The 14410-nt window shown below is 45.3% G+C and overlaps 1 protein-coding gene across 3 annotated transcripts in view; it reads left to right on the top strand.

The window, feature by feature from the left end:
• The first annotated feature begins 826 nt into the window (after positions 1-826).
• The window catches only part of FAM161A (FAM161 centrosomal protein A), a 29440-nt gene continuing 15856 nt past the window's right edge, over positions 827-14410 (top strand). The window contains exons 1-3 of one of the 3 annotated variants that reach the window (XM_054475796.2): positions 1379-1508; positions 8124-8285; positions 12677-12915. In XM_054475796.2, coding sequence (XP_054331771.1) covers positions 12821-12915 — 95 coding nt within the window. In that variant the 5' untranslated portion in view covers positions 1379-1508; positions 8124-8285; positions 12677-12820. Of the gene's footprint in view, positions 1509-8123; positions 8286-12676; positions 12916-14410 lie in introns of all 3 variants that reach the window. The other 2 variants (XM_054475795.2, XM_054475793.2) reach the window with 2 other exon arrangements.

Raw genomic sequence — 14410 nt, forward strand, 5'->3', positions numbered from 1 at the left:
TGAGGCAGTTTTGTAGCCACAAAACTGGCTGCCGTGTCTGACTGGAAATTGCTCCCCTGGACACTTGGCCGCACCTGGCGGTTCATATCTCATGGTTCTGGCTCTGGCTTCTGCTTAGAACCCAGTCAGCATCTGTTCCAGCATGGGAAGCAACTGTTCAGCCAAAACAAAGAGCAGCCTGAAGGAAGTGGGGACGTGGGAGACTTTGTAGGTGCTCACACCCAGACAGGAGAACAAAGGTTTGGTAAGGGCTCAGACCTTAGAGATGGGTTCTCGACGATGTGCAACGCATAACGAGGAAAATACTGACCGGAGGGGGCCGGTCGTAGGGCTGGGGGGCAGGAGGAGGGCAAAGGATAGAGAGGGGGTAGATAGGGAGGGAGTAGATAGGGAGCGGCAGCCTCGGCCTCAGTAAGCAGGGGCTTAGGGAGCAGATGCCTGAGACTGCACCACGTCCGCTATTTTGAGGTTTGGCTTCTCTTACTGCCACGTGGTGCAGAGGGAAGGCGCCATTTGATGCGTCCAAATCCCGAGTGGGAAGAGAAGATACGGATGAGGGAGATGGATGTGTCTGTGGTGACTCTTGGGCACTTGTGCCGTTCAATCCTGTCACTCTCAAGCTGGAGAACCCAAAGCAAACGCCAGGTTTACAATACCTGCACTATCACTCATTAGTGGGAGGGTCAGGCGCCACCCAACTCTGGGCTTTTATTGGTCATGCCAAGAAAAACGCGAGAGGGACAACTGGAAGCCTCCTTCTGATTGGTGGATTCCTGCTAGCCCTCAAGTCAATCAGAGTAGAATGTACCTCCCTCCTTCCCACTCTGGCCCCCGCGGGAGACATGTTAGGTAGCGGGGCGCCAATCTTGCCACTCTTCTGAGACCGCCACCTAGTAACACGTCCTGCTTTCCTCCGCCGCCGCCGTCTCCTCCATCAACCGTCTCCTTCTAACATGTTATTGCAGTTAATAAAAAAGCGCTCTTTTCTTCACAAAAGCAGTTGTTTCATTGTATAATGTGAGAAGTCTGCGTTCAGGCGGTTAGACGCAAAGGAGTGGAATAAGTGCCCTGTTCAGCCTGCCAACCTTCGGAACCAGCAAACAGACTCGGTACTGACTGCCACGATCCAGTAAGCACCCCACTCGGATCTCTGGCAGCCTGAGTGGATTTTGCGTGACTTTTGGTCCCTGGCGGCTCCTGTAGCGTCCCCAGTTACGGAGCCCATAGCAACCGGCTCCCTAGCTAGGCGCCCCCGGGTTGCCAGGGGCTGCACCAGCTTTCCCGCCCCGGGCCAGCGCAGGCGCTCAGGCCTCGGAGGCGGGGCGATGGCCACCTCCCACCGAGTGGCGAAGCTGGTGGCCTCCAGTCTCCAGACGCCGGTAAATCCCATCACTGGAGCGCGGGTCGCCCAGTACGAACGCGAAGACCCCTTTAAGGCCCTGGCGGCAGCGGAGGCGATCTTGGAGGACGAAGAGGAGGAGAAAGTGGCGCAGCCCGCTGGGGCATCGGTAATACTGGGGCTGGGACCTCGCATGGGCTGGGACCTCGCATGGGCTGGGTGCAGGCTGAGGGCTGTCCAGTTCCCTGCCCAGCTGAGGGCAGGCTGGTAAACGCGGGTCCCTGTGCACATACTCCCTATTTGGTGGTCCTGGCCCAGCCCCTTCTCTACGCTCACGAAAAATACTCTAAATCGAGGCGTTGAAAAGTGTTTTAATTTTCACCAGTCTGTTGTAAAAGTTTCCTAGACAACATTTATGTTACTCTGTTTCTGGCAAGTGCAAAGTACAGAATTTTACTCTCTACTCTCCAGCATCTCGGGAATGGATATATATAGATATATCTATCTATATCTATCTATATATAGTAATTTGAGGAAAACTCTTCTGTCAGGTGTGTTTCGTTATTACCTTAAGATCTTGGTTATAAGTGGATCTCAACATAGTGCTCTAAAGATGCGTGTTTAAAACCATCACGTGTTCACTGGCTAAATCAGACACGGATACAGATAAGCAAATCACTGAGGTTTCAGTGTTTCCTAAACAGCTCTTTAGGGTACAGCGAGACAGCCTTTTCACTGATCAGTTTTCATTGTTAAATCTGTTGTGGACACCAGTCCAGCAGGTAGAGGGCAGGGTCTGCCATCTGCTCAATTCACTTAAAAGATGGGAATCTTGGCCGGGCGCGGTGGCTCGTGCCTATAATCCCAGCACTTTGGGAGGCCGAGGTGGGCGGATTACGAGGTCAGGAGTTCAAGACCAGCCTGACCAACATGGTGAAACCCTGTCTCTACTAAAAATACAAAATTTAGCCGGGCGTGGTGGTGCGCACCTGTAATCCCAGTTACTCGGAAGGCTGAGGCAGGAGAATCGCTTGAACTTGGGAGGCGAGGGTTGCAGTGAGCTGAGATCTCAGACCCAGTCTCAAAAAAAAAAAAAAAAAAAAGATGGGAATCTTGAATTTAAACTAGCAATCTGCAGATAGAAAAAATTTCCTAATACCATGTGTCCAAAGCTTCTCAGACACAAAACTTATGATTGAGGACTAACTGAAATCACTGGATATTTTGGAATTCTAATCTCTTTAATCTACAGTAAAATTGTTAATGAGAACATCTTTAGCAACACCTTTTGTGACCAATCTTTCACCAACAGACAAACAACTTGAAGTTATCCAGAGTAAGGCAGACTGAGACCCTGAACATGAACCAGGATCAGAGTGCTAGGACAGATTTTGTTCATGATGAAGCTACCCCTCAACACAATTTTCAGTAGGCAACAAGGCAACATGATGGAGAAAAAGGATTGAAGAGTTCTGTATTAGGATCCATTCCCTGCCACTTCCTAGGTGGTGTTAGGACATAATTTCCTTAAATCTCAGTTTCCTTATCTGTAAAATAACTGTAATAATTGTCTCTTTTTTCCCATCTCAGCTCTATGAGAACCAAATGAAAGAATGTGTGTCTCCTCTAAAGAGCAATCTATATAAACGAGTTGCCAGTGGGAGTGTCATTTGTGTGCCTTCCCAAAGATTAAACTCAACTTTGGCTTGCTGTGGTAAAGGAGTCAGTCACTTCTGAGTTGCAGATATGCTTCCACAGTGCCCTGTTAAACTGCAAATTTGTATTAGAAACTGTTATTACCTTAGGAGGGATCAGTTTATACAATAATCTAGTATGGAAAGGACAAGATCCTACAAAAAAACAAAAGGAAGCCAAGTCTTAAGAGTTTGATACTGTTCTGAGACCACCACACATGAGGGATCCAAAAGTAAAGCTGGGTAAGCTGCCACAGTGAGCCTGATAGCCAGGGGGCACAGGGCTGGGGGAAGAGGCATTAAAAAGGCAGGAAGAGTGCAGGAAATAGGCTCTGCTTTCTTCACTGGTTGGCTTGGGTCTCCATCTTGATTTTTAAAGGTTAATTTGCCTTAAGCTTATTATCTATAAAATGTAGTAAAGTCAAATATTATACCTAACCCCCAAGATTGATTTGAGAACCATCCATCACAATAGGCCTCTTTCAGCTCTTTGATTTTGCCAAAGCCAGACCACTCATCCCACCCCACACTACCCCCCAACCCCCCAACCCCTGCACCATCCCTATACACCCTCCCAGCTCTGGCATACACACGCACCCGCCTTGCAGTGCCCATGTTGGGCACTGATGCCTGTTCCTTGAATCTAGCCTTAGTCAGAGATGTTGGTCCACATATCCTGTTATATGACTGATGATGACACAGGTAACACAATATTCTGTAATTCGCAATTAAAATCTCACTCCTCCCAGCACTTTGGGAGGCTGAGGCAGGTAGATCACTTGAGGTCAGGAGTTTGAGGCCAGCCTGGCCAACATGGCAAAACCCGGTCTCTACTAAAAATACAAAAAGTAGCCGGACGTGGAGGCACGCGCCTGTAATCCCAGCTACTAGGGGGCGCTGAGGCAGAATTGCCTGAACCCGGGAGGTGGAGGTTGCAGTGAGCCGAGATGCAAAAACTGCACTCCAGCCTGGGCAACAGAGTGACACTACATCTCAAAAAAATAAATAAATAAAACTAAAAAATAAAATCTCACTCCTAATGGGGCAACCTTATCTTTTCAACAAATATTGAACATTTATTAAGTGCTAGTCATTAACTATTCAGTGTATAGCTCACATCCTCACAGAATTTTCAGTCTGGTGAGGGAAATTAAACAATTAAAAATGAACAGGGCCGGGTGCAGTGGCTCACGTCTGTAATCCCAGCACTTTGGGAGGCCAAGGTGGGTGGATCACCTGAGGTTGGGAGTTCAAGACCAGCGTGACCAACATGGAGAAACCCCATCTCTACTAAAAATACAAAATTAGCCAGGCGTGATGGCACATGCCTGTAATCTCAGCTACTCAGGAGGCTGAGGCAGGAGGATCGCTTGAACCCGAGAGGTGGAGGTTGCAGTGAGCCAAGATCACGCCATTGCATTCCAGCCTGGACAACAAGGGCGAAACTCCGTCTCAAAAAACAAAAAACAAACAGACACATAACTATAAGATGGGAAATGTTGGGAAAGAAATGAACAGCCTATAATGATTAAAAATAAATAGGAGAGAACCTATTTTTTTTCTTCTGACTCCACTTTTTATTTATTTATTATTTTTTTTTGAGACAGAGTTTCACTCTCTTGTCCAGGCTGGAATGCATTGGTGCAGTCACAGGTCACTGCAGTCTCAACCTCCCAGGATCAATCAATCTCCTAACCTCAGCCTCCCAAGTAGCTGGAACTAAAGGTCCATGCCACCATGCCCAGCTAATTTTTATATTTTTTGTAGAGACAGAGTTTCACCATGTTCCCCAGGCTGGTCTCAAACTCCTGTGCTCAAGTGATCCACCTGCCTTGGCCTCACAAAAGTGCTGGGATTATAGGCGTGAGCCACTGTGCCTGGCTTCACTGTCGATATACATACATACACACACATATACACACACACACACACACACACATATATTTTTTTGAGATGGAGTTTTGCTCTTGTTGCTCAGGCTGGAGTGCAGTGGCGTGATCTTGGCTCACCACAACCTCCACCTCCCAGGTTCAAGCGATTCTCCTGCCTCAGCCTCCCAAGTAGCTGGGATTACAGGCGTGTGCCACCATGCCCGGCTAATTTTGTATTTTCGGTAGAGACGGGGTTTCTCCATGTTGGTCAGGCTGGTCTCCAACTCCTGACCTCAGGTGATCCGCCCGCCTCAGCCTCCTAAAGTGCTGGGATTACAGGCATGAGCTACCGTGCCTGGCCTATATTTTTAAATTCACCTGTTATTTTAGATACAGAGGTGCATGTGCAGGTTTGTTACATGGGTGTATTGCATCCAAGTAGTGAGCATGGTACCCAATAGATAGTTTTTCAACCTACGCCGCCCTCCCTCCTTCCCTCCCCACCTGGTGGTAGCCCGCGTGTCTGTGGTTTCCATGTTTATGTTCATGTGTACTCATTGTTTTACCTGCCACTTATGGGAACATGTGATATTTGGTTTTCTGTTCCTGTGTTAATTTGTTTAAGATTATGTCCTACAGCTCCATCCATGTGGCTGTGAAGGACATGATTTCATTCTCTTTTTTTTTTTTTTGTGATGGAGTCTCGCTCTGTCACCAGGCTAGAGTACAGTGGCACAATCTCGGCTCAATGAGACCTGTGCCTCCTGGGTTCAAGTGATTCTCCTGCCTCAGCCTCCTGAGTAGCTAGGACTACAGGTGCACACCACCACATCTAGCTAATTTTTGTATTTTTAGTAGAGACGGGGTTTTACCATGTTGGCCAGGATGATCTTGAACTCCTGACCTCAAGTGATTCACCAGCCTTGACCTCCCAAAGTGCTGTGATTACAGGCTTGAGCCACCATGCCTGGCCTAATTTTTTTATTTTTATTTTTATTTTGTAAAATAAAGGTCTCACTATGTTGCCCAGGGAGATCTCAAACTCCTGGGCTCAAGCAATTCGCCCTCCTTGGCCTCCCATAGTGCTCGGGTTAGAAGTATATGCCACCATGCCGGGTGACATTCTTCTTTTAAAATATCAAATGTTACATGTGATGCTTAGGTCCTTTTAACAACTCTCCCCCAAAAGAGAAAATATGAATACCTACTCCCTCCCTAATGGTAGCCACTGTTTCAAAATTGATATGTATTCTATTCTCTGGCCATTTTTCTGTCTCCTCCATATATTTTAATATACAGTACATACTATAAATATGTATATATATATATAGACAGAGAGAGGGAGATAGTTCTGCAACTTGCTTTTTTTCTTATTTATTAGGAGTTTACCCATGTTAGTACATGTAGATCTCTCTCATTCTTCACAAATTCAGCGCAAAAATTTTTTTCAAAAATTACAGATTGCAGATGTAACCATATAGGCTGCAGCACAAATAATTCTTCATGGGTGCTGATTACTAATAAAGCAACAGGTGCTGGAAGGATTCATTATCTAAATGGGTCAAGCCAATCTAGGGAAGATTATCCTCTAATCTGGTGGCTGCATTTACAACATTCCACAAAAAGCCGATTAAAGGGAGAGGATGCTATTTTAGGCTCTTGGAAAAATAATGTCTATGGCCTAGGTTATTTTGTATACTAAATATTTTCTCAGTGGAGACAATTAAAGATTAAATTAGAATTGGAGGTCATTTACTATCCATTCATCTGTTTTAGATTAAACACTGTGAGATCAGTTTATCTGAAAAGTGAACAGCTAGTGTTAACAGTATTAAGCTGAAAACAGAATGGATCCAGTGCAAAATCAGTACATAAGTATAATTTATCAGACCTGCCGCATCTTTCAGAAGCTACTCATTCTTCTATATGGTTTTCAAACGGTTCTTCCAGGTCCAAATAAATTTGATCCTTCTTGTGTAAATGACTGCTATGACATGATTTTTAAGAGATATTCTAAAAGAATGAATGAGAACGCATAGATTCTTTTGCTTAAAAACAGTTCTTTGGAATACCCTCCCTGTTTTAATTATAGTTTTTGGAACATAGACCTTTTTCTTAATACTTAGTGGAATATAGCTCTTTAGAGCAGCCAGCATTTCTTTGCATGGTTCATTCTTTTGGGAAGGAGTAACTGCCCTCTTCCCAAGGTGAAATTTTTTTTTTTTTCTGTACATTCATTCATTCATTCAGCAAATATTCCTTGAACATCTGCCATTAGCCAGGTACTTTTCTAGACACTGGGGACACAACATTGAACAAAGCAGACAAATCCTTGCCTTTCTTTTTGTTTTGTTTTGTTTTTTTGAGACAGGGTCACACTGTTACCCAGGCTGGAGTGCACTGCCTCCATCATAGCTCACTGCAGCGCCAACCTCCTGGGCTCAGGTGATCCTTCCACCTCAGCCCCCCAACTAGCTGGGACTACAGGTGCATACTACCTCACCAAGCTAATTTTTTGTATTTTTTGTAGAGATGAGGCCTTGATGTGTTACCCAGGCTGGTCTGAAACTCCTGAGCTCAGGCAATCCACTTGCCCCAGCCTCCCAAAGTGCTGGGATTACAGGCCTGAGCCATCACGTCTGGCAAATTCTTGCCTTTGTAATGTTTACTTTTTGGTAGGGGCAGGCATATAATACACAATCAAGTACAGATATGTAGGACGTCAATGGTGATGAGTACTTCTGGGAAAAATAAGACAAGGGGGCTGACAGTGAGTCCTGGGAGGAGTTGTAATTTTAAATAGGAGAGTCAGGGAAGACCTTATTGAGAAGATGACATTTACATAAAGACCTGAAGGAGTGAGCAAGTGGGTCATGTGGATATCTGGAGGAAAAGCATCCTAGGGAGAGGGAACAGCAAGTGCAAAGGCCTTGAAGTAATTCTGTGGATTTTTGTTTCTTTTTTTTTTTTTTTTTTGAGATGGAGCCTCACTCTGTCACCCAGGCTAGAGTGCAGTGGTGCGATCTTGGCTCACTGCAACCTCCGCCTCCTGGGTTCAAGCGATTCTCCTGCCTCAGCCTCCCGAGTAGCTGGGATTATAGGCATGCACCACCATACCCGACTAAGTTTTGTGTTTTTAGTAGAGATGGGGTTTCACCATGTTGGCCAGATTGGTCTCGGATTCCTGACCTCAAATGACCCAAAGTGCTGGGATTACAGGCATGAACCACTGCGCCTGGCCAATTCTGTTGATTTTTCGAGTGAAAACTGCATACTGGATTCAGACACTGCTACTAAAACGAACTGCTGCTGCCCAGATGAAGAACCATTGCTAGACTGACACAAGCAGACAGGAAGCAGACAGAGCGTTAACAGAAAGGAGTAAGTCCCTTCTTTCTCCTCTAGCCTTGTATCTCCCTCTAACTCTACTTTTAGCAGAGTCTGATGAGGAGCACTGGCAAAGCAGAAGTGTGGTTTGCAGAGTTCCAGCTCTGGCATTGCAAAGCAGAGTCGAGAAGGGTGGCATTGGAGCTGAGAGACACTAGTTTAACACCTGGCATACCTACTTTATGTATCTTAAAGCTGATGTTCAAGAAGTTCATGCCCACATCACATTGCTAAGTGTAGAGCCCAGGCTTGTATGAGTATCCCGACATCACATCTGAAATCTTTCTCCTAAGCTGTGAGAACACTCCAAACTAAAAGTTATTTAACTCCCACCCAACCCTTTCATCTTTGAAGGGTCATAAGGGGGCTGAAACTAGGTGACCAGTAATCAGGAGCCAGTGGTAGACAGGAGATGGAAACTCCTTCTTGCTTGCCCTAACCTCCCTTTCTAGGTTTACTTCCCAAAACTGCTTTATGGGTTTTCCTCTCCTTTTATCCGGCAGCTATGTGCACCTTGCCCTCTGCTATGCACAGCCTCCCCAACCCCAGCCTGCGCATTTGCTAATGCCATTTCCTTTGTCTAGGGTACTTCCTCCCTTTCCCATAAACACTCTGTGATGCTATAGGTTTCTCCATTCTTTTTTTTTTTTGAGACTGAGTCTTGCTTGGTCGCTGAGGCTATAGTGCAATGGCTTGATCTCAGCTCACTGCAATCTCTGCCTCCCAGGTTCAAGCGATTCTCCTGCCTCTGCCCCCCGAGTAGCTGGGACTACAGGCACATGCCACCATGCCTGGCTAATTTTTGTATTTTTAGTAGAGAAGGGGTTTCACCATGTTGGCCAGGCTGGTCTTGAACTCCTGAGCTCAAGTGATCCACCCACCTCAGCCTCCCAAAGTGCTGGGATTACAGGCGTGAGCTACCGCGCCCAGCCTTCTTTTTTCTTGATACGAGGTCTCACTCTGTCGCCCAGGCTCAAGTGCAGTGCCGTGCTCACGGCTCACTGCAGCCTCAACCTCCTGGGCTCAAGTTATCCTCCCACCTCAGCCCCCACATCCAGCTAATTTTTTTAAAAAAATTTGTAGAGATGGTGTCTCGCTGTGTTGCCCAGGCTGGTCTGCAACTCCTGGCCTCAAGCAGTCCTCCCACTGCAGCCTCCCAAAGTGCTGGGATTACAGGCATGAGCTACCACACCTGGCCTCCATTCTTTATGACTCATCTCAAATATCACCTCCTCCAGGAAGTCTTCCCCTATCTTCCAAACTCAAACCAAACAAAAGCTCCCTCCATTTCCTGTCTACCACTGGCTCCTGGTCACTGGTCACCTGGTTTCAGCCCCCTTTTGACCCTATAAAGGTGAAAGCATTGGGTGAGAGTTAAATAACTTTTAGTTTGGAGTGTTCTCATGGCTTAGGAGAAAAATTACAGATGTGGTGTCGGAATGCTCAATCAGAGGCTCCAAAGACCCTTATCAGTTGGTCTTTGTATCTCTCATGCCACTCTCTACCTCGTATTAGTCCTCCTTCCGCTGAATATTTAAATGTTGGTGTTCTCCAACATCTCCATTCTAAGGTCCTCTCATCTCTTGTTGCTGACACTCCCTCCAGGCAGCCTCGTCCATAACCAAGGCTGCACCTGCTACTTCTGTGTGGATTGGTGTTTCCTGTATCTGCTCTCCAGCCCAGCCTTCTCACCAGGTCTCCAGACATTTATCCACGTGTTTCCTGGTGATGGATGTTCTAGCACTATGCCTCAGATTTATTTATTCCTTTTTTACTGCCTGCCTGATCTGGCAAACTTTGTCCTCATCCAACCATGTGTCTCCAGTCTGGCTCACCTCTGTGAATTGTGCCTCTGTCTCTTAGTGTCTGACATTGTGACATACATCTGTCTCCCCGCTTAGCTGGAAGTAGCTTGTGGGCAGGAATCAGGTGTTCGGTCTCATTCTAAGTCAGCTGTCAATTATTTATATATATGTCCTTTCCTAAGCTAGCTGGAAACTTCTCAAAGGTAGAGTTTTTGTTTGTTTGTTTTAAGTGAGACAGAGTCTTGCTTTGTCACCCAAGCTGGAGTGCTGTGGTACGATCTTGGCTGACTGCAACCTCCACCTCCTGGGTTCAGGTGACTCTCCCGCCTCAGCCTCCCAAGTAGCTGGGACTACAGATACGTGCCACCACGCCTGGCTAATTTTTGTATTTTTAGTAGAGAGGGGGTTGCACCATGTTGACCAGGCTGGTCTCAAACTCCTGACCTCAAGTGATCTGGCTGCCTTGGCCTCCCAAAGTGCTGGGATCACAGGTGTGAGCCACTGTGCCTGGCCTCAAAGGTAGAATTTAAAAAAAATCTGACGTACCTTTTAGCAGCTAGCTGATTGCAGGATGGCCCCCAAATATTTAATGAATGAGGAAATTCACAAAGTAGTCATCCTACAGATAAGAAGTTTATGGTGAGAAGCACATAAGGAAACAGCAGAAGATATCAGAGAATTCTCTTAATTGAATTGTTTGACATACTTAAAGCAGTTCTCTGATTCAGAGTTGTTGGTAGCAAATTTCTGCATATAAGTTCTATTGAAGACTGATTTTTTTTTTGGAGACAGAGTCTCGCTCTGTCGCCCAGGCTGGAGTGCAGTGGCCTGATCTCAGCTCACTGCAAGTTCTGCCTCCCCGGTTCACGCCATTCTCCTGCCTCAGCCTCCCGAGTAGCTGGGAATACAGGTGCCCGCCACTACGCCTGGCTAATTTTTTGTATTTTTAGTAGAGATAGGGTTTTACCATGTTAGCCAGGATGGTCTCGATCTCCTGACCTCATGATCCGCCTGCCTTGGCCTCCCAAAGTGCTGAGATTATAGGCGTGAGCCACCGTGCCTGGCCCCTGAAGACTGATTTTTTAAAATTTGTTTTCTTTAAGTTACCCCAAGTAGTACAACACTGTCCTCTTGTACACTGATTTTAGCCCATTAAAAAAAAAAAAACCATGTCTTCTGAGAAGCCTCCAGTGGGAAACAAAAACAACACATCTATAACTACTATTTATAATTGACTCTTCTGAATTTTTCTTTTGAGAGAAGCTAAACAGATTTATTTTCTAGAGTCTTATCAGATTGGATCTATAATTTTCCGTAGCAAAATTGTTTCATTTTGCATCTGTTCCAGACAGTAGGCTAAATTTAAAACCGTGGTTGGCAGCCTTTTATGCATAGTATCATAAATAATTTCAACTGTTTCTCAACTGAGAACATAATAAAAATTTTATATTTATGGAGAAAATGGAGTTTTATCTCTTTAGTTGCTTCAATTAAAAGAATTCAAAGGGTAGGGCACAGTGGCTCATGCCCATAATCCCAGCACTTTGAGAGGCCGAGGCAAATAGATCACCTGAGGTCAAGAGTTCAAGGCCAGCCTAGCCAACATGGTGAAACCCCGTCTCTACTAAAATACAAAAATTAGCTGGGTGTGGTGGCGTGCGCCTGTAATCCCAGCTACTTGGGAGGCTGAGGCAGGAGAAGGCAGAGGTTGCAGTGAGCTGAGATCGTGCCACAGCACTCCAGCCTGGGTGACAGAGTGAGACTCCGGCTCGTAAAAAAAAAAAAAAAAAAAAAACAAACAAAAAAACTGAAAGGTATGTAAAGGGAGTGAGGGAGAAAGGCAAGTCAGACCCTTCTAAACATGATCTGTATGTTGAATAATTACACCATTTTTTCTTCTTTGCTTTGTTGTCATCCTAAAGTCCCGGTCACCCATGGGAGCTACTGCTTTTGTGCCTACAGGAGCAGCTACCCTGAAAGTCCCTCCTACCCCCTCCCATGTCCTCTTACTCCCTCCCAAAGTCTTGCCCCACTGTGAGGAGGGCTTCTCCCTGGCTCCTTGATAAGCCACTGAGAACTTTGTCCCTGCCCCCATTCCCTCTATTTCCCTGCCTTCTCTCCACTGGCAGTCCTTGGAGCCACACTGCAGGAGCGCAGCTGGAGGGAGAGCATTGGGCTGTGGTTGCCTGGTTTACAGCAGGAAGAACTGTGTTCCTCTTCATCTCAGTTAAAACTTACAACTCAGGAGGCTCCTTATAGAAATACTTTGTAAAGGGTTGTTGGGTTCTATCCTATTATACCTTTTGTTGGTTGATCTGGGAATCGAACCATCCTTTATCAAATGGATTAAATAACATTTATTTTCTGACAGTTTGGTCTTGCTCCCTCTTGTTCTTAAAATATCACTGGGGAAAATGTACATAGCCCACAAATAACCTATAACTCATTCTATATGCATAGCCTATAATTAATGTATAACTAACTAGGTAGACTCTTCAAGAAGCAGCATTTTGGATCAGTGTCAGCTTAATTTGTCTTTCAGCTCCAGTCACCATATAACAAGTGTTTTCTCCCCACCAGGCTGATTTGAACACCAGCTTTTCTGGGGTGGATGAACATGCACCGATAAGCTATGAGGACTTTGTGAACTTTCCAGATATTCACCACTCTAATGAGGAGTATTTCAAGAAAGTAGAAGAGTTGAAGGCTGCCCACATAGAAACTATGGCAAAATTAGAGAAAATGTACCAGGATAAATTACATTTAAAGGAAGTTCAGCCACTGGTCATCAGGGAAGACTCTCTTAGTGACTCTTCCAGGTAAGCTTGTAACTCAATGTTATTTGTGGAGTATAAAATAAAATATATCCTTAAAAGGACAGAACAAAGTTATTTCATAATATTTTCTCTTAAATAGCCCTTTGTACTCCCAACGATATACAGAGGTAGGATTTTATTCAAAATGTTTAATGGCTTATCAGCTTACTGGGTGACCTTTTGCTTGAGGGTCATTTGGTGGCCATTTGGTCTTTTCTCTCTGACCCACCCATAGAACTGAGGGCATGTATCAAAATACTTAGTCTGGGCCATTTTAAATGGTAAATATTAAAGTTTAATTTTAAAAGCTCTTTATAATATGTGGGTTAACATGAGCTCATTAAAGATTTAGTACAAAGAGTTCAGGACTAGGAGACATGAATCTGATTTATGTTTTCAAGATAGTCTGCAATTTCAAGACCCATTTCTGCTGTGAACTCACCTGCTCTGAGACTTACACATCTAGTCAGTCAGCGATGCTTGCATGTCTCCTGTGTGCCAGACTATGCCTGGGCACTGAGGAGTCAAAAACAAGATGCCTTCAAGGAGCTTAGAGACTAGCTGAGAACCAAAAATTGCATTACAGCATGATGTAACAGAGTGTTACAGAGGAAGAAGCAGTTGGTCATGCCAAGCTTTCAGAGGGATGCAGGCCAGAATTTTCCACTAAAGTGTCACATCTGAGTTCAGTCTTGGAGGAAGAATAAGTATTGGCCTTCTAGGCAGTAGAAACCATGTGTGCAAAGGCAAGATGGCATGAGAAATCATATCGTGTGTGAGAAACTTCACAGGACTGAATATGAATGCAGAATGGAGATTGGGGTAGCCAGTGGTGAGGGGTAAGACTGAAAAGATATGTGCCAGTCTCGAAGGGCTTGTAATCTAGGCTTGACTTCATAGCAGTGAGGAATTATCAAAAAGTTTCAAGCAGGGGAATGACATGATCAGATCTATGCTTCAGGACAGTGACTCTGGAAAGTGTGGGGAGAATTTAATAGAGGTTAGACACAAGGAGCCTCTGCCATCTCAGGTTCCTTCTCTGTAAAATGAAGGAATCAAAAGTGGATAATTTATGGGCATTGCCCAGCTCTATTCCAAATAAAAGTGATAATTCTTACAAGCCCTGTCCAGCTCCTCTCTTCTGATTATACCCTGATCTTAGAAAATATGTAACTCTTTGCTGGGCACAGTGGCTCATGCCTGTAATCTCAGCACTTTGGGAGGCGGAGGCGGAGGCAGGCAGATCATGAGGTCAGGAGATTGAGACCATCCTGGGTGACATGGTGAAATCCCGTCTCTACTAAAAATACAGAAAATTAGCTGGGCATGGTGGCACATGCCTGTAGTCCCAGCTACTAGGGAGGCTGAGACAGGAGAATTGCTTGAACCTGGGAGGTGGAGGTTGCAGTGAGCCGAGATCACACCACTGCACTCCAACCTGGGCAACAGAGTGAGACTCTGTCTCAGAAAAAAAAAGAAAATATGTAACTCTTAATTT

The sequence above is a fragment of the Pongo pygmaeus genome, chromosome 12, assembly GCF_028885625.2.
Source record: "Pongo pygmaeus isolate AG05252 chromosome 12, NHGRI_mPonPyg2-v2.0_pri, whole genome shotgun sequence".
NCBI classification, from domain to species: domain Eukaryota; kingdom Metazoa; phylum Chordata; class Mammalia; order Primates; family Hominidae; genus Pongo; species Pongo pygmaeus.